Source organism: Venturia canescens, chromosome 10 (genome assembly GCF_019457755.1).
Source record: "Venturia canescens isolate UGA chromosome 10, ASM1945775v1, whole genome shotgun sequence".
Lineage (NCBI taxonomy): Eukaryota > Metazoa > Arthropoda > Insecta > Hymenoptera > Ichneumonidae > Venturia > Venturia canescens.
Genome location: NC_057430.1, coordinates 15586746 through 15610072, shown reverse-complemented (window position 1 = coordinate 15610072; position 23327 = coordinate 15586746). Strand labels below are relative to the sequence as shown.

The 23327-nt window shown below is 43.4% G+C and overlaps 2 protein-coding genes across 2 annotated transcripts; both read right to left on the bottom strand.

The window, feature by feature from the left end:
- Positions 1-813: 813 nt before the first annotated feature.
- On the bottom strand, positions 814-3787 carry LOC122417532 (syntaxin-12). Its single transcript, XM_043431080.1, has 6 exons — positions 3479-3787; positions 3055-3180; positions 2901-2970; positions 2539-2713; positions 2135-2347; positions 814-1997 (listed from the first exon to the last, which is right to left on the bottom strand). Exons 2-6 carry the CDS (start codon positions 3161-3163, stop codon positions 1749-1751), a joined length of 816 nt encoding a protein of 271 aa, XP_043287015.1. The 5' UTR covers positions 3164-3180; positions 3479-3787; the 3' UTR covers positions 814-1748.
- Positions 3788-6902: 3115 nt separating this feature from the next.
- Positions 6903-22188, bottom strand: ple (tyrosine hydroxylase ple). Its single transcript, XM_043430362.1, has 6 exons — positions 21464-22188; positions 12973-13084; positions 12665-12784; positions 12511-12567; positions 10420-11239; positions 6903-9524 (listed from the first exon to the last, which is right to left on the bottom strand). Exons 1-6 carry the CDS (start codon positions 21527-21529, stop codon positions 8996-8998), a joined length of 1704 nt encoding a protein of 567 aa, XP_043286297.1. The 5' UTR covers positions 21530-22188; the 3' UTR covers positions 6903-8995.
- Between the last annotated feature and the right edge of the window lie 1139 nt (positions 22189-23327).

Here is a 23327-nt window from a genome sequence, read left to right as displayed (position 1 = left end):
AAATTGAAAAATTGCTTCAACCAAAATTGCTAACCACAAATACGATTGAACGAATTACACAAATATTGCAAAAAAATGTATTCAACATTTCTTTCCACGACCCATTATTAAATGGTATCTGAAAAACCACATGAAACGAATTATTTTTGAAGTTATGAAGAATCAAATATCTGCTAAAAAAGATTTTTTCAGATGAAACTTGTTTCAATTAATAATTTCTGTTGTATTTTGTTCAAAGCGTATAACAACGTCTTTAGAGAGACAAAGTCAGGATAAAATATCAATTTTTTTTTCGTATATATATAATCTATTATTATTTAGATTAAAATGAAACAACATTTTTAAAGATAATATAATACATTGGGTTACATCGCCATGATTGAATGCTACAAAATAATATTATACGTATGGGAAAAAGAGAAGGAGAATTGCACAGTTGAAGTTTGCCTCGTTGCTGAAATTTTGCCTTTTTAATGAGCCGGTAAGTGTCTGTTCATTTTCAACTGAAACATTTTTATAACATTGCTAAAAATTTGCACAGAAAATGTGAAAAATAGATTTAAAGCCTTCGTATTTTTTTTTTATCACAGAAAGAAATGTTGGAATCAGGTTACTGAAACGAAATGTGTAGAAAGAATGAAAAAAAAGAATAATTTTAGTCGCATTCCACCGAAGAAAACTTCAACACTTTGAAAAGTTCATTTTGCACCAGGTTGATACGAACTTTCTAACGTTTTTTGAACATTTCTCTCTAATTTTTCTCCCAATATTAATATCCATGATAGACGAAGAGGAAATAATATTACGATCGAAAATGTTTCACATACGTTTATATATATTTTCTATGGAGTGTCAATTACGTACTCTTCGAGTACATAATAATGGTATTAATAATAATAATAATAATAACAATAATGTCGATTAGACCTTCATTTACGCGTGTACAGATTTAGTTTTTGTTTTTTTCCCCAATCATTGGAATTTGATGTTGGTGAAGAGTCAATTTTATGCAACCAACGATGGTGTTGATCGACAGAGCCGCACCTTAGAATTTGTTCAGTTTTCTGCTCGCCAAACTGACCACATTTTCTTCACTCTCGTCATTTGTAGTTTAACACTTCATGATTATTAATTAAATATAGTAAAAATGCAGGACGTCGCGGGATGCACTCTTTCAGGCACGAGCATTTATCTCAAATAAAATAAAAATCATTCAAAATGACTGCGAAAAAATAATTGTTTCTTCTTTAAACGATAGATATTTATATTGCAAATTATTATACTCTGTATTTTAGCATTTCTTCATTGTTATATGTTGCATTATAATTTCGAAACACATCTTCGATTCAATTAGCAATGATCCTGAGATTTCCACTGTCGGACGCAGCAAGATTTTTAAACAATATTTCTTTGGCTAAAGTAAGAAACTTCGAAAATTAGTCATTGTTTTAAGGTATTTTCTGAGAACTTGACGAAATTTAGATCAAAAAGTTCTCAGTTAAATAGAATCGAATTTGAGACTTGACGAAATGAATTTCGCTGCCCTCCAACAATGAAATCTTCAATACCGTTTTCAGCAAGCTCAGGAAACGCCCCTTTTCTCTCTTTCTTTATCTCATTCTCTCGTTAACAGCACACACGCACACACACACACACATACTCGCTTATATAGCGCTTTACCAATTCTATAACGTCTTTTCCTCTTCTGCTTTCTTGTTTTTTTTTCTCTCGAGTCAAAATCATTCACCTTAAGAACTCTGCCATACAATAACAGCGATTAGAATCGAAAGTGCTATCGCTCCGATAAGCACGAGAATACACTTTTTCTTACGCAGTTTGTTTTGATACGTTGCCGCCGTTCGTAATTGCTGCGAACCCTCGTTTACGAATACTTCCGTTCTTTCCACCGATGCCTCAATCGAATCGATCACCTCACCCTGATCGTGCACCATCGCTCCGAGATCTTTGAATATTTGATTCACGTCGCTGATGTCGGTCTGGAAACACATTTTTTAATGAAAAATCCGCTCGATTTCTCGTTCAAACTGTTGGTTGCTATAGTTACAAATTTTCTGTATCTTCGATCGAGAAGTCATGTGAGTTTTTTTTATGAAAAAAAGATTGATGTACTCACTTCGAGTTTACGTATGCTCGCCTCCTGCTCCTCCAACATTCGTAAATTTTGCTCATCTTGCAAATGTTGCTGTTGTATTTGTTTTTGGGTTCTGTTGTCTTGCAGCTCAATCAAAGTCTCTTGCTTCTTTTCGCCGAATGTCCCAATGCCTGCACTTGCTTTTGCTGATTTCACCATTTCCTTCTCTTTCGAAGCTGCCAGTCTTTGCACCGCCTATCATTTCACAAGTGTTCTCATTAGCACGAAAAATTGGAAAAAATTTTGAGCTATCAATAACGACAAACTGGGAATAAATTCAAAAGGATGAGGATTGCACTTGATTCCAAATTCTTCAAAATTTTTGTCAGACTGGTTGATCATGATGGAAAAGATTGCAGAAAATGTTTTGTTCACTTTCTCCATACCTGGAAGCTGTTGAGAGCGCTTGTGTATTCATCTTGTAATCTCTCTTTTTGCATTTTTCGCTGCCGCAATTCACCAGGACTGCTGGACGACGAATTACTTGCCAAAGCTGCCAAATCTCTGAGATGTACATGCGTGTCTTTTGAAAGTTGTTGAGTGTAATGTTGTATCTGATGCCTGAATGATAAAAAATTTACACAATTATTTACTAAACGGAATGAATTTTTAACTTCATTCGTGCATTCAACTTCCTTTTTTCAATGTTTTTTTTATCGAATCAGACCAAAAATGTCTGATTTGTTTGATTCAGCTCTTGAACTATATTTTTGAATTTGAAGTGTCAAATATTTTTTCAAATACTCACAATTGATTCCGCAACTCTTGGGAATCTGTAGATCCACCCAACTGGTTGACCATTTTTTGCATTGAAGAAACTAAACATCAAAAATGATAACGAACGTCAAAATAAATGGTATTTCTCAATTGAGGAAGAAGATATATTCAGGGATTGCACCAACCATTTTGTGATATCTTCAGAATTGATGTTCCAACGGTTTGCGAAAGTCTTCCAAAATCTTGTTCCCGTGCCGGTCCACCGTTGTGATAAGACGAAAAGCCAATGTCCATTGTAACGAATAATTAACCTGCAGAATTCATAATAATGAAAAATCTGTATTGTATTGTCCTGATTTGAAGCGGAGTGACAATTTATCAGAATTTGGAGAAATTGTGATAATTAATGTGTTAATCTTATGGTTATCAGTTCTCAAGAACAAGTCAAAGGAGAAAAAATGAAGGAAAGTCGCAATTTCCTATTTTTGCATGTGAATCTTGTGCAGAGCCAATTAGCGATTAATCAGAAGCGAGTTGATCGTTAAGTCAGGTTACTATCAAAATTTAATTGATTCGATCCAACGGAAGTACGTTTTGCAAATGACTCACTTGACGCAGTACTTGACAGGTAAGTTGACTTTTGTCCCAAATATCCAAGTGTACACTGCTCGTTCGTGACCTTTGTTTCTATTTTTTTGGTTGTTCCTCAAACTCACCGTAAAAAATAAATTATCCCGACTTTTTTTCGTCAAGTTCACGAAGAAGCACTAAAATTACAAACCAATCGATAAATCCTATTTTGCGAGAGAAAAAAAATATCTCTTCTTTTACGAATATATATAGCCCCCCTTGGTCGTCACGAGAAATCGTTCGCCGTGGGAATACGCTGGGAATACGCCACACCGCGCTATTTCGTGTCAATTGTCAACTACCCTAAACACCTCTCTGGTAGGCTCGTCCTCTCGGTTACAACAGAAATTATATTTTCAATCCAGGTGGCAGCACTTCACTCATTAATCTGCTATGTTAACTGAGATTGATCAAATGAGAACCTACCATCGCGACTGAGGTTCTTGAATTCACCAAAAAAATGTTTGAAAATATCGACAGATAGCGCTACTCACGAATTTTTTCACTTTGTAATTCATCATTTCATCAGTTTGAATTTAATCGTTATTTTCCATTCCACAATTTTATTATTCGATAGTATCTTTGCTTATTGGAAAATGTTGAATGGGAAAATCAGTTTAAAGATTAATAATTGAGTTTACTAATATCGTTGAATGTTGTCGAAAAACAGATCGAGTGAACAGAAGGCTGGGAAGTGAGGTTAACTAATTTTGGGACTCGCGATCATTCTTTTTTCCCATTGCACACAAAATTTAATTTATCCAACGTATATCGATAAAAAATGTTAACCAAATAAACGTGAAAAATTTACCTCCCATCCTGGACAATCCCTTTAACTATCGTTTCAATATATTCTTATTGGGAAGTCAGAATTTTCAGTTTGTATATAGAAAAATTCATCGTTTCTTGAGGTCCCATAGAAAAACAGTTGTGCCTTTCCTGGACAAAGCAGCCTGGACGACGTTTTTCGAATAATTTGATGGAAATTTTTTGTTTTTCGTTAAATTCGAAGGATATTCGATATGATTATCAGTTTTTGAAAATTTGGTAACCAGTTGATGGTTATTGCGATTTAATGGGACTATTTTTTTGAGTCCTCTGGTGATCGAAGTTTTATCGATTCCTCTCGATTTTCGGTAATGCTTTTGAGCCATTATTTGGGAATCTTCTTCAATCTGAATCAATAATTTTTATTTTAGCACGACGGAAATAGTTTTCACGATAATGACAGAAAGTTTTTTACTTCGTTGAAATTGCGTTTCAAGGATTCCAAAATTCCCTCAATCAAATAAGCTGGATATTCCTCTTCGCAACTGTTTCTCATTGAATACTTTTTTAAGAACAGACTTCGAAGATTTCTCAGAGTTTGATCAAATTTGAACAATCGTCGTTCGAGCTTCTGACGCTTTTTTAGATCGTAAGAATCTTCCCCCTCGCCGAGACGATAGTATTCCTCGGATTCTTCACTTTCCGAAGGATCATTTATGGAAATATCCTCGGGATAATTGGTCGGTTCTGATTCCTGAAAAGCAGCCAAATCCAACTCCCCGAGATTTCTCATTGGTTTATCCAAATAACGATTTTGACGATTTCTGTTCGGAGACAAACAAAGCGCATCGGAACTGTCCGAATCCTTTGTAATTTTCGAGTCAACGTATTTTTTAAATTCAACTTTCGGGTAGAGTTGAATCGTTTCGCAAGGAGGAAGCCTCCGCGATTTTTTGTATTTTTCAACTCCCTCACACGTCCCGTAATAACGAGGATATTTATTCGATTTCAAATTATTTTCATTCCTCCGTATTTTCGCTAGAAGAGGACTCGCGAGGGCGTTTTTCTTCTTAAATCTCAGCAAAGATTCACGATCGGATAAAAACGCAGTCGTACAATCGCTCGGACACTCCGCGTCGCTGACATTCAACGCTGTCTTCAAACTATCGGCCACAAAGTCCACGACCCGGTGACATCCCTTGTGAAAATCTGTCGAATCGTTCGGTCACCGTTCATTTCGATATTTTACAATATTTAACTCTCTCATCACTTCTATGACTCACAAACACGAAATTTGGGAACGTAATAAAGAGCGACGCCTGACACCATGAAAATAACCAACGAAAGTCTCTTCAAGTAATCGCCCCATTCCACGGAACAAAAGTATTCATTTTTATAACCTAAAAACGAAATTTCATCGATCGGTCAAAATTAACCTCACTTAAGCGAACGAATGTTTTTTCACGTTCTCACCTCCGGAATTCCAGCCTCTGGCTGTCGTGCAACGAATCTCGGATAGAATAATAGTGAGCAAATAAACTGCGAATTTCATATCTCACCTGGCAAAAAGGTCGACTAACTATAAATACTAAAATGTCATTGAAACAAAAAATTGTGTAGATCTGTGATCGGGTTGCGTTAAAACAAAAGGGAAAAAGTGTTTGGAATATAATAAGAGGTTCGGTTCGTGTAGTGTATCGTGATCAAAAAGATTTCTAAACAGTTGATGATACTCGATGGTGGCACGAAAAATTGTTGAAAATTGTTTTGAAAATTGTCAAAATTATATAAAATGAGATCAATACCAACGATTGTACTAAATAAAATTTATATCGAAATGAGAGAATGTTGATTAACACGAGTCACAAGGTCATTCTAGTTCCTTCAACTTCAACGAGAAAACTTGTCCATCTCCAATTTTGTTTTTCTTCAAGTTTTTAATACGAGTTCATAATTTATGAATAAGAGCCTAAATTTTATGGCCACCTAATCGTTGGTGTTAATACGATCGAAGAAGATTCGAAGAAATTGGTCGAATGCCGTAGCAGCTGTGAATCGTTTACATAATCTGTGACGTGTTTCAAATTTTTTCTCAAATAAACCGTGAGTCGAAGCAACGTTTTCGATTTACATTTTTGCCCCTTAATTCACTTTCCATCACGATTTATTTAAAATAATTTTTTTCATCCAGATTTCAATATAAATTGTGTGAGAACGTAGTGACTTCACGACAGCAGGTGACGACAGCTTCTCGAATTGGACGCCAGGTCGGCAGGTCGAACGAGCTGCCGAAAGCGCTCCTGGCAGAAGCGGCGGTTCGATAAATTGACAATTGATCCCGCCAAAATCAGCAAGTTTACGCTAGCCACGGTTTAGTGCACTCGAATTTGTGAAATATAACAGATAAAAATAAAAAACCAAATTGAATAAAGATATAAGAACATGTGTATCGTTACCGTGAATAAAGAAAATTCATTAGATCATAACCAAAAACCCCACAAAATCGGATTATCGTGGGCACAAGCAGAAATGCTGTCCACACGCGTCTGAGGACAGAGACTGGATTGTTTTCGTGAGGATTTCGATGGGAAAAGGGATTCGAGCGAGAGGTATCGTTATATAAAAATAGTTGAGATTCGTATCTCGATTTTTATTATGCTGGTGTATCTATACAATATAATACAAACGACAGTATTTCTTTCCATATACAATTCGTGTCCGTGTGGATCGCGAAACGACAAAGGTCCTAAGAGACATTAAGTAATATTGCGTGTGCACAATGTAATAGGCGCAGGCATCGGAACGCGAAGACCGGGAAAGTTGAGACGACGACACCATAATTGTGACTATTTTATTGCTAATTCTATTGAATCACGAATTTTCTTGGTTCGTTCATTTTTCATCACGAACGAAAAGTAGCTGTAATTATTGAGTGTATTTTTTGACAGTAGTGCAATGCCGTTTGATCAGTGGGACGAGCCCGACGTTCCCGTAATTTTTTCTACTTCCATTACACTTTTTTTCTTCCCGGAATATGACTAATTCCAAATTTCACTATTTACGGTCGCTATTGCTGTGGGAATTATCGCGCAAATCACAGTTATACATTTATTATTTTTCTTTTATCGTAATATACATATGAATATACATTTAATACCTATACAATAACGATCGAAGAAGCCAAACGATTGGGACTAAATCTACGTGATTTATTTTTTCACGTTTCACTAAGTTTTTCAGCTTCACGTTTCATCGAGTTTTTTGCCTAAGCTTTTACCATGAGAATCAACATTTTATCTCTTCAAATTTAAACATCGATCGGACGAAACGTTTCGACCTGTCACACATTTTCTTTCGTAAAGGTATTGTCTCGTTTTTCTTCGAATTTTCATATCCTCCCAATACATCCGGAGATTATCGGGCCAGGTGACGAACGAATTTCGCGTTTTTAATGGGACTCGATAATAAATGGGGCGAATAAAATAATAATTAATATAAAATAATAAAATAATTACGATGACGTACAATAGTGATGAAAATACAATAATAATAACGTAGAAGCCGTGACATTTGTTGCCTGCGTAAAGCGACGTCGTCACTTCTCGTTATTTATTTATTTTTATACAAAGTTTTTATAGAAATAAAGACTCTTTATTTCACGAAAGGTAAAAACTTGGCGTGCAAAATAACGAACGAGACTGCACGATTACTTTTGTCGCGTTAATTACGCAGGAACTCTGTCAACGACGAATAATGAATGACGACTTTTTACAGGACGTGAGAACGACGAAGGCGACGATAACGAGGATGAATGACTTTATAAATTTAATTCTTCGCGTTACTATTTTTCTTCTTTTTTTACCATTGTTTTCTTGTCAATCAATAAAGACGATTGGGCAGCCATGGATTTTCGTACTCAAATTAAATGACCCGATGCACAAAAATGAATTAATCGCTAATTCTCGATCGAGAAATATCTTCGATGGCTTTTCAAACAATTTTCACTGAGCCCACGAAAGAGAAAAAGAGAGAGAGAGAGAGAGGAATGAATCGTTGAATTAAAAATAATAATAAAATTGCTTCCCTCATCGTGGCTCTTGTGCTTTTTTTCATTTTTTTTTCTTTCTTTTTTTTTTTTCATCACTTCTCGAACGAGAAAGCCTCCTGGGATTAAGGTGGGACATTAAATCACAAATGTGTAAGTGTACAAGTGCGTCGATCTCGAGAAAGTGTAACTTTTTTTAAAAAATAGTAAAATTCGAATTGTCCAAAATTCGAAAAGAAGCTGTCAAATTGAATTTGGAGTCACAATCGGTGTCGGACTTCGGTGAGTCCACCGACCGATAATTTTTCAATGAATTCTCAAGGTTGTGTAAATAAATATTCATGCGCTGAGGAAAAAGAGGCATGTTGGAACGCGAAACGTGGGACTGCGGTGTGCCAATTTGATAATCGCAAGGTTGAACATGATTAAACGAATGAAATAGTTTAAGGTCCAACTGCAGATGAAATTGCTCCGAAAGAATAGCAATCGAACGAATAAAATTAGTCCAATAACACCGACTGCTATTCAATGAAGAATATTGTTTTGTTTTTTTCAGTGTTGCAGAGGGAAATAAAAGGAAAAGTGACGAACGACAGTTTGGTCGTTTCTCGAGACGCATTGGGGGCGTGTATTTTTCGTAATTTGTGCGGAAAATGAGGAGAAAAGCGGGGAGAAGAGAGAGCTTACGCGAAGGAGGCCTTAATTTTGTTGATGGCGTTCGTTAAGTGCGTCATCTCCGTGTTTAGCTGAGAAACGAGGCCCTCGAGCCTCTCGACGCTGTCGAGGACCTCGACGCGCTGAGTGTGTGGATTGAATCGAACCTCGAATGGCCGGCTCATGGTGCTTACCCAACGTCGAAATTTGTCCTTAGCGTCGTCGAAGCTCTCGGCGACGTAATAAATCGGCTGATAATCCTGGTCCTGGTACGGCTGGACGGCGGTCGTCGACGGATCGAAGGCTCGATGCTCGCATTTGTCGCTCAACGAGTGGAGGAGCTCACCGTAGGCGGACAGCAGGCCAGCTCCGTAGGCTTTGACCTCTTGGCCCTCTTTGCACAAACCGAACTCGACCGTGAACCAGTAAATCGTCGAGAGCTTCTCGATCTCGGCGTCGGACGCTCCCAGCGAAGCTAAACCGATCTCCTGCGAGAACTGGGCGAAACTCGGGTCGGCGAGGAGGGGCATGTGTCCTAGAAGCTCGTGAATGCAGTCCCTGGAAAGGGAAGAAGAAAAAACTGGGTTTAGCGAGCCCCTGGAGAGACTTGGGGCCTCAAACGCTGCCAGGAGCCTCGCAAATTTATCTCCGAGCGACTTGAAGTGCGATGGAAAATAGCGAGGGAATACCCGCTCTCCAGGGAAGGCCGCTGCGAAGCAGTCCCGACGCGCTCCATCGTCTCGCGATCTAACATCGTTACGAAGCAAACTCGGGCACTATTAGTTGAAAGAGTATTCTCAATGAGTTCTGTCGACTATAACGAAAACTGAGTTATCAACGCCATCCACCCCGCCCTCTTCGTCGTAGTTAAAAGCCAATTAGAGTTCCATTACAAGCTTAGAGAGAGCCTGGATAATTCTATTATATCGAGGCGCTACGTATACGTGCGAGTATCACGATTCTCTGTGCGCTGGGAACGAGACGAGTGTCCTCTCACCGTCATAACGCAATATCGATTGCTTTCACCGTTCTCGCGAGCCCGTTTCGTTCTCGAGTTGTCCCTCGAGTGACGGGGACACACGCCAACTCATCGAGCTCCCGTCCGGCCGTGATAACGATCAATAGCGTAGAGGAACTCTCTTTTTTTGCACGCGGTCGGGACTGCGGCGGAGCGTGTAATCGAAAATTCGTTAAAAACATTGTTTTTGATGAATTTAACGGCGTTAGGTCGATAAAGATTCACCGGAGTTCGGCGGTCAGCGGTAAAGCGAGGCTCAGATTTTGCGCTTTTGACCTCCGGTAAATCTGACGAGAAGCTTCGCGACGAGAAGCCAAATGGAAGTTGGAAACTGTGAACTATTGATGGGTAAGCAAAGACGTCGAAGCGAATGATGCTGCGAGTGATTTTTTAAGAGAACGGAATTATTTTTTATGCAGAGTGAGAAGTACTTACGGTTCCGGAGTGTGATAAGGGCTGTTGATGTGACGGACGTACTGGGTGCTCTGGAAGACTCGGAAAGCCAGACTGGAGAGGAAGTCGCGAGCGGTGAGGAGTCCGGCGGCAGGGCGAAGCGTGAATCCCGTCTGGCTCCTGAGGAAGTCGCTGACTTCTTGGAGCTGGGGAATGCGATGAGCTTCGAAGATTTTTTCGTCGCGGAGCTGTTTGAAGACCCGTTGGTACTCGACGCAGGCGTGCTTGGGCACGAGGTCGACGACCGTGTTGAAGACGCGGAGCCAAGTCTCGTTCTCGGTCTCGGTGTAAGGGATCGAGGGTATGGGGTCGCCGTACTTGTAAGCGAAGGCGATTTCCGCGATGATCTTCCTGCGGGCGCGGTATTCCTTGTCCGCGAAACCAGGGTGGTTCATGTCCAGGTCCGGCTCGTACTTGGTCATCAGGTGGTTGCAGCTGTCCAGCTCGGAGGCGTGGCGCGGGAACCACGGGTCCTTTATGCTGACCGAGTTGTCCGCGAGGAGAGTCACTCCGCCCAGGGAAGACGTCTGCCGGAGGTTCCGGATGAGCTGCAACAGCGCCTGGCGCGTCATGTCGACCTTGACGAGCACGTCGAACTGCAAACCCTCCTTACGACTCGGGCGGGACTCCACGTGGGTCACCGTCCCCTTGAAGTTCTCCACGGTCTTCAAGATCCTCGCCAAACTCCCGATCCCCTCTCGCATCCTCAGCACCAACGCGGCCTTCTGCACCGTCGTCTCGGACTCCGGAGACTCCGAAATCGTCTTCGCCAAAACTACCTCTTCCTCCGTGAGCCCGTAATCTGAGAATTCCACGGAAAAGTATCGCTCAGTTGGAGGCTTTGGAAGCTTTCATCCGAAATCCGACATGGCTTGACAAATGGTGGGAAAAGAGGCTGCTCTGGGATCGCGACTTTGGTGGGAACGACGGAAATAAATGAAACTTTTTGGAGCTACGGAAGCAAAGCAACGAGGTTCGTTGCACCAGGAAATCTGGGCTCCAGCCTTGATCTGAGGCTCCCGAGCCACAGTCATCTTCCACGTAAATCAAATGGCTACCCAGGAAGCGCGAGCTCGTATTAGAGATGATTGATGTGCCGAGAGGGCGGCAGAGTATAATCGGGCTATTCAGACCCCATTTGGCGGTCTATCGTCTCCCGTCGTTCGTCGGAAAGAAAGAGAAACTCGACGGTAAAAGGGGATGATAAAATAAAGCACTCGAGAGTGTTTCGAGGCGATTTACTTCGGGTTCAACCCCTTTTGCTCCCGCGCGGAGTGCCGGGGCTGACCTCGCGCGCCAAATGGATCATCATGACTTTTGCTCCTCGGTGAGAACTACGTGCTTCCATAAGCTCCCGAGAAAATCTCTCGACACTTACTTCCTCGGTGGTTAGGAGGAAAGAACGAAGGGGATAAAGTCGTGAGGGAAAATTGTGGGGGACGGAGACGTGGATTTCTCGCTCCAAGTGGCCTACAACAGGCCTGGAAAGACTCCCAGTGGCAGGCTTCGCTCGTGGGCGTTCGACCTCTCTTCCGTCTGCATTTCTCTCTCCCTCAATATCAGTGGCACGCTCGAAAATATACTCACGAGAGTCTGTATATGGACTCGGCTATTACGCGCCACGGAATGCACAAAGCTCTTTCAACGGTGGCGCGTAATTCGCCAAAGTGCTGGACCAAAGTCACTGCCGAGTGGAGGGAGACTTTGACAATGGAGGGCGAGAGAGAGAGAGAGAGAGAGAGAGAGAGAGAGAGAGAGAGAGAGAGAGAGAAAAGAGTGAGAGGGGAGTGCACCCTCCATTTACTCTCCTCACCTTGTTACCTCTGCTGTACTTTTCCTCCTTTTTCGTCTCTCACTCGGAATTTACAGTTCAAATGGTTCGGGAGAAAAATCAATGAAAATGTGATTCGGAGGAAAATGCTAATGAGATTCGATGCTTTTTAGCTCCTGGAAAGAAGCTCTTCCATTTAAGATTAATCACGAATTATTGTCACGCGTTCTTCCTTCGTTCCCATCCAAGTTTTTATTTGCAATTGGAGCAGCGAAAAATACTCCGTTCGAGGAGTTACTCACCGTCGTGAATGTCAGGCTTTCCTTCGCTGTCAGACGACGAAGCTTCTGCCTTGGCTTCTGGAAGTTTCAAAAACACACAGGGACTCGACATTAAACATGCTTCATGCGCTTCGAACCATTTAAAAATGGAGATAAAGTAGACTTTTTAGTGTACCTCCTTCTTTCGCCGCGGTGCTCAGGGTCTCCGATTGTTCGTCGTCGCTCGACGACGTGTCCACGTACCGTTCGTCGTTCTCTTGCTGGTCTTGGGTAGCTGCGACTTCCGGATCGGAGTCTGACAATGAACGATGGAAAAAGCGAAGAAATAAATATGCGTGCAACATGCGAATGAAAGTGGCAAATAAAATGACTGAAATGTGAAAATTTTCTCGTCTCTCATGACAAAATCAAATATTCAACGACTAAACGAGGAATCTGAAGGAGCATTCGAGCCGATCACACGAACGACGAAGAAAAACTCACCGTTCGCTCTTTGACGCGCCTCTTCGAGTACGCTCTGCTTAGTTTGCTTGACAACCAAAGTTTCGAAGCGTGCATCATCGACGAGTGAACGGCGGCGTGCTGGATAACCGTTCTGTAAAGAAGCGAGAATGCGCCGGGGATTATCAGAGTGGTCGCAAAGCGATTTCATTCCGGGAGTGAGAGATCGTGAACTTGATCTTGTTTCGATATTTCGTAAGGACATTCCTGCCCGCGCGCGCGCGAGTATTTATTCAAAGGTATTACGAAACGATATTCTGGTTGGCCGCGAGCGTGAGCCGAGAGCCGGAAATGCAGGTTGTCCTTGGCGCAGCTGGCTTCCGGTTCCTGGGATCGGTAAGCGAGTAAATGTGTGCGTGGTCGGCGCCCAGACCGGGCGAGCCAGTCCACTGCCACCGGCAACGCTCAGCAAATCTGGTTTCCTCTCGACCCGGCTTACTCCGCTCTTGTGAAACGCGCTCGAGCGATCCGGAACCGGTTCCGGCCGATCTTTTTCACTCTCCCGAGGCAATTTAACAAGCCCCGCTTCAAACGCGAATCCGGCGCACGAGCGAGTCTCCCTTCGAGCCGAGCTTCTTGCCCTTTGAAATAAAAGCGCGAGGAAATTGAGCTCCTGGCCTTTGAACCCTCGCCCCACGCACGCTTTACTCAGCGAACGGAAATCAATTATGACGCTCCAGAAAATCTTTCCTTTCGAGCTCCGACCGAATCCTCTCGCTCGTTCACGCTCCCTCAACCAGCGCCCACCACTTAAGCAGGCCTCATGTACACTCGCAGCGGGCGAAAAACGCGATTTTCTTGATTTTTTTTTCGACTGGGAAATAAATGCTTATTGAAAAACTGTCAACGACTTCCAAAAAATATCTCAAAATGGCACAGCTGTATTCCAGTAGCACCTTTTTTCGAGCATCAGTTCCGGTGGACGTGATAACTAAAAAACTATTAATCCGATCCACACGAAATTTATACCAATCGCAATTTATTGTAATAATAGCTTGGGCCTGGACGAAGGATTTGTAAAAATGTTGATTTAAACAATAATGGCGACAGTTTTAACAGAAAATTCATTTTTCGTGGTGCTAAATTTTCGGTTTTTCGTTACAATTTTTTTATCCAACTAAATCAGAAATCCTTCGCCCAGGCCCGAGCTATTATTATGATAAATAAGTCGTATGAATTTCGTATGGATCGGATTAATAGTTTTTTCGTAATCGTCTCCACCGTAAAGGTATTTAAAAAAAAAGACGATTCTGAGATATAATCGCGTTTAAGGAGTTTCGGTACAAAAGTCTAAATGTTAAGAAATTGATGAAATTTGGTGATAATGTTCTTCAACATCAAGTGCGAAAACACAAATTTTTTCAAAATTTTTTTCTACTTAGTTATCGAGTAATTACGCATTAAAGCAGATTTCTTATGCCCGGAATGTATACCTATATATATGGAAACGCTATGCTTATACACGTGAACTTTAGTGATCAATTACTCGATAACTGTGTAGAAGAAAAATCTTTAAAAATTTGTATAGTCAAATTTGGCACTAAAGAATATGTTCACCAAATTTTATAAAATTCTGAACTTTTTGAATTTTTTAATTTTTTTAGCATGGGTTAGCATGGCAACATTGTATCGCCTGTACCGAAACTCCTTAAAGATTCAACGACCGCGCGCACCGGACGGCAGGTTGAAACACCCACAGCTACGAATCTAGTGTTCCGATCTTTACGAAATTTGGTGAGAATATTCTTCAGACATTGTGCTCGAGGAGTGCCTAACAAAAAGCGTTTTCGATCGTTCCGCCCATCCCAAGTGCATGCCCTTAAATGCAACGTACTCTGACGAAATGACTGCTTGTCACAAAGATTGTGAACGCCTTCGAGTCCTCACCGAGGACACTGAGACTGTGCCTCTGACACCGATATTATTCATAGCCAGCGTGCATAGATTCAGCGCTGAACCGTTCACCGAAATGCGTGCGCGTTGACGAAGAACTGGGCCAAGTACTTTTGCCGTTGTGAGAGAATAAACGAGCGATGAGTGCGCGAACTTAACTAACGCAAATGTTGCATCAGCGTTCGATGCATTTGCCACGGGAAATTCCGTGCCGAATGTCCGAAGCCTTCGTCCCGACAGTTTTTCACGGCGTGTGCGTTCGAACTTTCCAATTTGAGCATACAAGTCGATGCCGCTTGTCGGGATGGACACACAATCCCTCGCAAGTTCCCCCTCGGAGTGACTCCTTCGAGCTTTTTCCACCGAGATTTTATCCTCTGAGACGGAACGCCCCGAACAAATGGAGAAGCACACAAACCTGTGATTATCCCAGATAGAGACTCGAGTAAACGCGATTGTACGAGCAATGAGTCAATATTAACGGGGTCCTTGATCCATGCGTGCGAAGCAGCGAGCACCGCTTCTTTAGCCACGTCTTGGCCAAGGACTCGCGAGCGTTTTATTAGTGCGTTTTTCCTTTTGATTTTCTTGTCTCTTTCTCCCCGATTCTTTATCACCCAGGGCCGCTTTATCCCGCTGAATTTCACGTCGAACGTGGCAAAGTGCGTCACGAAAATGAGCAAAGCTCTGCCGGGTTGGCTCCAAAAACGGTGCGATACGATTCGGTCACGCCGTCTGCGTGAGCGCAGGATCGAGATAAAAACTGTTCGATTCTGTACCCCGATTCTTTGTCCGCACTGCATGTTTTCGTCTCGATTCCCTTGGCAGCTCGCGCGCAAACCCAATGAATATTAATTCCACCCGTTCGAAAGCCTCCGATGTTATAATTATTCGAACGACTTCTAATGAATAATGAAATGCTTGAGATAAGAGCGAGATAACTCGATCGCGAGGAGATTTGCATGGGAGGAGCGTTATTATAAATTACTGAAAGCATGAGGATAAGCGAGCAAAAAATGAGCGACGCAAGTTTGCCCGCGTTTGCGGACGTCGGGGATTGCGCAATAGCGGAATGTGTCGTGTGAGCGTCATTATAATAAATATCGCACAAGATTACGTAGACGAATAGAATAATAATAAAAAAATCTCGCGCAGGAGCAAAGATAGAGTGGAATCGCGCGCCTATTTGTTAATCGAATAGCAGAAAAATAACGACTTTAGAGAATAAAAAAAACGTTAAATAATCGAAGACTGCTGGAAAGAGCATCGAAGAATCCGTGGCTATGGGCTCGTGAAAAAACAATTTAAATACAGTGATTAACGAGCTCGCTCCACGAATTTGCATAGTGGATTGCACATTTATCCACGAAACTCCGTTCAACCTTTTTCCACAGTTGTTTTTTCCTCCGGAATTATCAATAGCAATATGGAAAACAAATGCGTGGTTGTTGTTCCGAGGATTAGTAGCGAGCGAAAAAGGAGCGAAGGCGAGCCTCCAAAGCCGCCGCGCTCGGGTAACGGACCAACTTTGTCACGGAGATAAGCATCTCCCTGGCCGAGTTGGAGTAAGGCACACGTCGGTCTCCACCTCTCCAGGGACTCATCGTCGTCGCGTACGGACGTTCCGTACCGATGCGAGGCACTCGGGCCCCGATCGAAGACCCGCGCCCTTCTTCCACCAACCAGTCAATTTTAATGGTATTTTTTATTGTAAAAACTAATCAAATGCTCGCGTATTTGTGGAGGTGAGCTTGTGCGAGGTGCTGGCCATAACAACACGTACAATCACTCGTCCATATTTTATAAAATATTCATAATTATCACGCGAGCAAGGCCGATCGCGATTTCTCAATCTTCTATCGCCAGAGTGAGAACGAGAGGCTCGCGCTCGGGACGGGCATCCGTCCAACGAGGAAAGAAACAGACCCGTTTTAATGTACGCGTGTCTATTGAAACGGGTCTATTTCTTTGAGCGCGAGAGACAACTCCCTCGACATCACGCTTGCATGGCTTCGCGTCTCACCGCCTTTTTTCACCTGCCTCCGGAATCCGCAAGGTCATACGTCAGTGAGGTTTTGTCTCTCCCCTCCAAACTCATTAATTATTATCCTCCGTGAAAACTTATCGACCGAGCTCAAAATCCAACATTTTCTCACTTCTCGACTCGGCTCCGAAGCTTCCCGACCTCCGAGGCGCACCAATTTTCAGGATTTTATGGCTCTCGCCTCTATTCTATAATATTCGGATAAACCTACTTAATAATATTGAAAGTTTGACGATTAAATGTCGATCAAAACGAACGCTAACGAGTCGCTCGACAACGAGGTATTTAAGTGACATAACAGGACGTGCGAGAGTGTCGCTTCGAACGAAATGTTACTGTAAAACCGAGGAGCACTTATGTCTCTCCCCACACGAGCTGAGGCTCCATCAACGTGTGTCGATCCATCGTTATATGCGTCGGTGAAAAATGTTCATCTAACGGTTACCGAACGAATGTTCAAGAGACACGCTCATTCAGACTACTTTCTCCGTTTGCTTTCAACGCTAGCTCGCGTATTCCATTTTCCGAGCTTTATCTCCGCGCCCAGTTCATTGGGGAAAGGTCCGATGTTTGGAAGCTTTTGGCGCAACGCGTGTCCTCGTTGTCCTGGGCAAAAGGTGATTGAGCTTCGAAAAATGTCTCGCCGACGTTTTCATAATTTTCAATCCGATCCACGCGATCGAGTATTCTCCAGAAAAATACAAACTCGAAAATCATTTCAACTCGCGAAGCTGAAACTCCTGAGATAAACACATCGATCGATGGATTTGTTCACAGCGACGAAATTTCAATGAATAAATTATTCCTCGCGACACCTGTACAAGTGCGATCATTTTTCGTCGTGTCGCTCGATCGCAGCTTTATTTTTATTTCATTCGTGAACGATTCGACCGCTTAGTCTCCCATCAATATTTACATTTTTCTCGTGCCTTGCTCTCTCTCTCTCTCTCTCTCTCTCTCTCTCTCTCTCTCTCTCTCTCTCTCTCTCTCTCTCTCTCTCTCTCTCTCTCTCTCTCTGTACGCCCGAGAGATTTCGTTCAAATCCATCGCGATCATCATGCAAATGTCAATAGACCCAACAAAATTGCCGGTTGTTTAAAATAATAACAAATTGCAATTAACATGACGACTATAATTTAAAAAAATTGTTTCGACATTTTTGATGGATTTATTGGAGAATTTTGGGACGATTTTATTAAGTCTTGAAATTGGATCCCCGATTATTAATGGCTCGTTATGTCATTCGCCCAAAAGGTAAGTTGGAAAAATGTATATTTACAACTTCGAATTAATAACTCTGACGTCAATTTAAAGCGTTGATATTTTTAGTTAGGAAGTGAAAATCGGTCCGATCAAGACATCCATAAAATACGATCCTTCGGGCATGATCTACCTTAAGGAAAACCGTTCGATGGTTTTTTGCTCGAATCGAAATATTCGTTGTTCTTGACGAGTCGATCGAGTGTTCAACCGCCTTAGAACAGTTATCGAATATTTTTTCACGCTGCGTCGCCATTAATCGGCTGGTAGATTGGAGTTTAATTGACACGGAAAACCTCGTGGAGATTACAGACTTTTTCAACAGTCTGAAACCGCGCGCGCGCGCGCGCGACACCAGACAGAAATAATTCATTGATAATGCAGTCCAAGCATTCCTCCGAAATCCCCATAATCAGGAGTCGTAAATCTTCGAGAAATCTGCGAAGAAGTGGAGAGAGCATCGAGAAAAGTGTGCGAATTGAATTTTTCGTTTCCGTCATTTCTGACGAGCGTTTTTCCCGTTTCTTTCTGCAGATTTTGTCGAGGATAACTTAAACTTTATTTCACCAACTGCCGACTGCCCGCAGGGCCAAAAAGACGGGTGTTAGGCGTGTCACTGCGACCAGTGGGTGGGGCGATATTCCTTTGTCGCCAGTGTTTCTCGAAAACGGTGACAGTTGTCTTGACCAATTTTTGACATAACTTTCTATACATGCCGGACAGTGTTCTTATTTGTAGCATGTCAAGATTCATCGCGGACTCTTTTTCTCGTCACGAGTCTAATTCGTGTGCCCGCCGTGGCACCGGGAAAGATGAACGTCTCGCGACGCGAGTCTCCGCTCGCTAGAATTCGTGTAACGGTGGAGAAAGTCGCGGAGCGTGTTCTCTCCGCGCGATATAAACGAGCCCAACGGATGAAAAAGTGTAAAAAGGTTAATAAAAGATGGAAGAATCGACGGCGATAGTGATTCGGAGGCTGGAAATTACGCGGGTTAATTAACCGCTCGTCGCATGGCCGATAACGCGCTGCGAGATCCGCGGGTTTAAAGTTCAGTGCGTTCGAGCGGTCAAAATCTTTATTTAACGGCTCGCATTATCGTCGAGCGTCTGCGGAACGAGGGAGGCCTCGAATCAATGAAAATTCAGTGCGCAGCTCAACCGTGGCGGAGTACTTCGTTCCTCGGACTTCAGTTTTTTCTCTCTTCGAAATTCACTGGAAAAATCAGTGATCGAAGGCGCGCGCCGCGACGAACGGCGCGATCCTCCCGGGCGATTCAGACGCGATCGCGCCAAAGTAACGGGAAATTATACGTCGAGAAAACCGCATCTGGTCGCTTTCTGACTCATCGCATTGACGAACCGTTCCGCGCTCATGTTTACGTCTGCGTGAATCCGTTAACGCGTGAATCGACGATTTTCCCGCAGTGAAATCGAACTTTCAAGGGGAAATTTGGATTTCATTATTTCGGGATCGATTCTCCGAGTTCCATCGATTCTAGTGGTCGTGCGAATTCACTTTTTTCAGTATTTCGATCACTCGATCGACGGAGATCAACCGACGGCTGGATCGTCAACTCGAAATCTTAATTTCAAGCGAGCGATTTGACCCATTGACGAATGTGCACACAAAAGGTTCGCGCGCCTTGGAAAAAGTCGAGGAATCCCGACAGCGCCGGAAGCGTTCGCGAACCGGTAGCGAATAAGCGGAGACGCGAGCATCGCGCAGCATCCGTGAAAGTGAAAGACCGGCCGCGTGGCTCTTCACACTCGATTTTTTTCGTCCCGTTCAATTTCCTCGATCTTCGAGTTCAAAGTCGTTGAGTACACAAAAACCGTTCAGCCGGAATGGTGCGACTGTTTTCTAACTCTTTCGTCGTCGCTGCTTCTCCGACCGAGCATTTATCGTGACGAAAATTTCACGCATCTTTCTCCCCATAAATCGTGGCTTGGCCAATATTTTGAAAGAATTCTCATCGCAGCTGTGCAATTGCACGTGATCGAGATTCCTCCGAGATTTCGCGGGTTGAATCTTGATTAAAAGCCGCGATTACGAGATGAAAAAAGCGGCGGCGGGTATTTTGGCGGTAAGCCAACGCAGAAAAACGCCGTGCCCAAGGTCGTCCGCGGGTCCCCTTTTTCATCGTATTTGCTTTACTCTTACACACGCCTTGTGTAATTTCTTCGCGCGACAATCGAAAGAGCACGGGCTTTGAAACTTTCTCCGTCTCCGCGGCGAGACAGTGCCGCGGATTTTCGAGCCGGGGAAAGACCGTCGTCTTGGTCGAGCCGTTATCCCGGTTCGTTCGACTCGAATCGACGATTCTTTCCTCAATTTCACTCGTCCGGACGCGCCGATATTTATTTACAGGTATTTCGAGTCGGTTCGCGTCGGTCGTTCTCCACTTTTCGCTCCTCGCTTTATCCTTCGCTCCAAAAAAACCGTTTCGAATCGTCGGGGCAAAAAATCCGGCAAAAAATGCATTGAGTTTCGGATTAACCGAGATCGGTATTCCGTTTGTTTACTGTTTTAAGGAGTCGAGTGAAAAAACAACGAAACTAAAAATAAGTCGAACGAAGGTCCGGCCTCTCGGACTCAGCGACGAAACTTCTCGTGTCCGCGCATAAATTCCGTAGAAAAATACCTCAGAAAGTGGCTACCCGAAGAAACCGGCGACGGAGATTCTCCCGCGCGCGCGGACGACCAAATTTTCGAAGTGAAAGATAAAACACGAGCCGGTGAAAGAGGAGAGAATAATTATGAAGACGCAGAAGAGAAAAGGCGATTCTACCAGGAGCCTCTGCTCGCCCCGTCCTCAAACACGCGTATTTTCTGATGCAATTTTTTTCGTCACTTACGAAATGAAATATCTCAAGAGAAAGAGAGAGAGAGAGTGAGAAAACAAATTTAATGGAGAATGCGGACATCTCTTGTGCCGGTTATGAGCCGAGGCATGTCTACGAGCATCGAGCAGCTGTGAAAAGTCACGTAGCTCTTCGATCGCGGTGTAAACAGCGTCGTAACTCCAGCGCTTGTGACGATCGAGCCATTATTTACTCGGTTACTCGATGGACCAGAAGAAATTTCGATTTGATCGTCAAGTTTTATTCGATCGACGTGAAAAATTGTGTTTTTTTAATGAATGTCAAATAAATTATTAAAAAGGGGGCACTGACATTGAAATTTGTGTTTGAAGCTCAATTAGGCCGAATCCCTCGCCATTTTTTCTGGATGAAACGTCGATTACTGAGTTTGTAAGGAAGCGTAAAAAAACTCACCTCGATGCTGTAAGATTTCTTGATGGCGAACATCTCGCGATTCTTTTGGGCCGCAGCAACTGCCATTATGATCCGTATGAGAGTGTCGTTTGTTTTTAATAAAACGAGGATAGAGTTGTAGTCTCGCACAAGAACAGGTTCACAGGAGCTTCGTTTGGAGCAGTCGTGCCTCCGTGGGTTCTCTCGTTAAAGCGAGAAAAAGTCGGCTGAGTATCGCGGGCTGCTTCGTCAAAATGGTCGCGACGCCAAGGGCCTGAACTCGTTTTCTTCCAGAAGATGAACGAGAGTCTCACTGCCTGAGATTTCCGGAAAATGGCTCTTGCGACGATCGAGGACAACGAAAAACTGAGCCGGAGAATAGAGCGGATTCGAAACGACGACAGTAAAAGTGTGTCTCGAGACGAAACCGTAGAAAAATAATAGTCGAGCCACGCGGGGGTGTCTAAGAACTTCGGTTTGGGTTAAGACCACAGTTTTTTGGCTGCTTTGCGAAATGAATATTTCGGTTGTTCTTATGTGTCTGGATCCTCCCGGACGTTCAAATTACGACCCTCACGGTGACTCGTTTATCTCTTCACACTCGCTTTTGTTTATTCAAAAATGTCTTATATCCAACGAGCAGTTGAATATAAATATTATTAATCGGAAAAAAACAAAACAATCCTCACGACTGGGATTTCGTGTCCTGCTTTGGCGAAGCGAACGAGCGAATGCGACGTCGGGGCGGCTCGAGCCTCCATATAAACGTTGCTTCCCTTCACCGCCTCGCGCACGGGGGTCAGGGGTGCCCCCACCCACGGAGGTTTCGGGTGGTCCGCGCGCGCCTCCGTCCCGTAGTCTCACTCCCGCGCGCGATCTCTGCTCCCGCGCTACCTACGAACCCGCAGCAACGCACGCATGCACACGCACACACGGGCGAATATGTTTTATTAAATATTAGAATTTCGCGCCTCGCCAACTTCTCTCTTCATCCGTGGCCGCCCATTGACACGAGTCCTCGTCCCCCCCGATCCTTCTTATGTACTGGAAAAACTCACAAAACCGATACGATCCGCGATATTTAATGCCACGAGAGCGCAACTGTCATATTCACACTGCTTTCAGCTATTTCGTAACGCATAGAAACGAGAGAAAAAAAAGCCCGCGCGATTCCCGACGAGTGTGCACTTCGAAACGAGCCCGTAAACCGAACGATTCCGATTGGACGACCGCGGCGGGGGGATCCATCGCGCCGGCGCTCTGCCTGGGAGATCCCGCGAACAGCCGCGCGAGCTCGCGCGCCCTGCAACTCTCTGACTCATTTCTGCGATCGCCTGCTCGCGAGAAACGCCGCCGGGATCACACCGGCTCGTAGTTTTTTCTTTCTCCCTCGTATTCTCCCTTTTTTCCTCGCTTTCGTCCTGCCACGATCGAAACACGTGACTCGATGCTTTGGGAAAGACCGGACCAGCTTTCGCTCCCCTCGACTCCTGTTTTCATCGGTGATTCCACTTTGCGCTGTTTTTTTAACGCTTTTTGTAGCGGCCAATCCTTCCTGGAAATTCGCTCACGCGGTCATCAATTTTTTGAGGCTTTCGATCCTTCTGCAATGATCAGAAGCTCTTTGAGTCGAGTTAACTCTGCACGGAGAAAACGAGACCGAAAATTCTAGAGGAAAGTACTCGGAATATAGTCTCTCGGGGACAGTATAAACGTACTGGATTCCAGCATTAATTCGAAGCGCAGTAACAAGAATTGTTCTAACCACCATAGTAAAAAAACCAAGACCAAAACCAAGACTCAAGACTCAAGATTCAAGAGACTCAAGAGTCTTTTTCTCTATAAGCATTGTAAAAAATCTTTTCAGCCACTTCAAATGTTTATA

Coding starts and splice junctions, on each gene's coding strand:
- LOC122417532 (XM_043431080.1), bottom strand. CDS start 3,163: ATGGACATTGGCTTTTCGTCTTATCACAACGGTGGACCGGCACGGGAA. Junction 2,714..2,900: donor CAAGAGTTGCGGAATCAATT/GTGAGTATTTGA, acceptor TTTATCATTCAG/GCATCAGATACAACATTACA. Junction 2,348..2,538: donor GCGCTCTCAACAGCTTCCAG/GTATGGAGAAAG, acceptor GTGAAATGATAG/GCGGTGCAAAGACTGGCAGC.
- ple (XM_043430362.1), bottom strand. CDS start 21,529: ATGGCAGTTGCTGCGGCCCAAAAGAATCGCGAGATGTTCGCCATCAAG. Junction 12,568..12,664: donor CACCGCGGCGAAAGAAGGAG/GTACACTAAAAA, acceptor TGAAACTTCCAG/AAGCCAAGGCAGAAGCTTCG. Junction 11,240..12,510: donor AAAGCCTGACATTCACGACG/GTGAGTAACTCC, acceptor TGGAATTCTCAG/ATTACGGGCTCACGGAGGAA.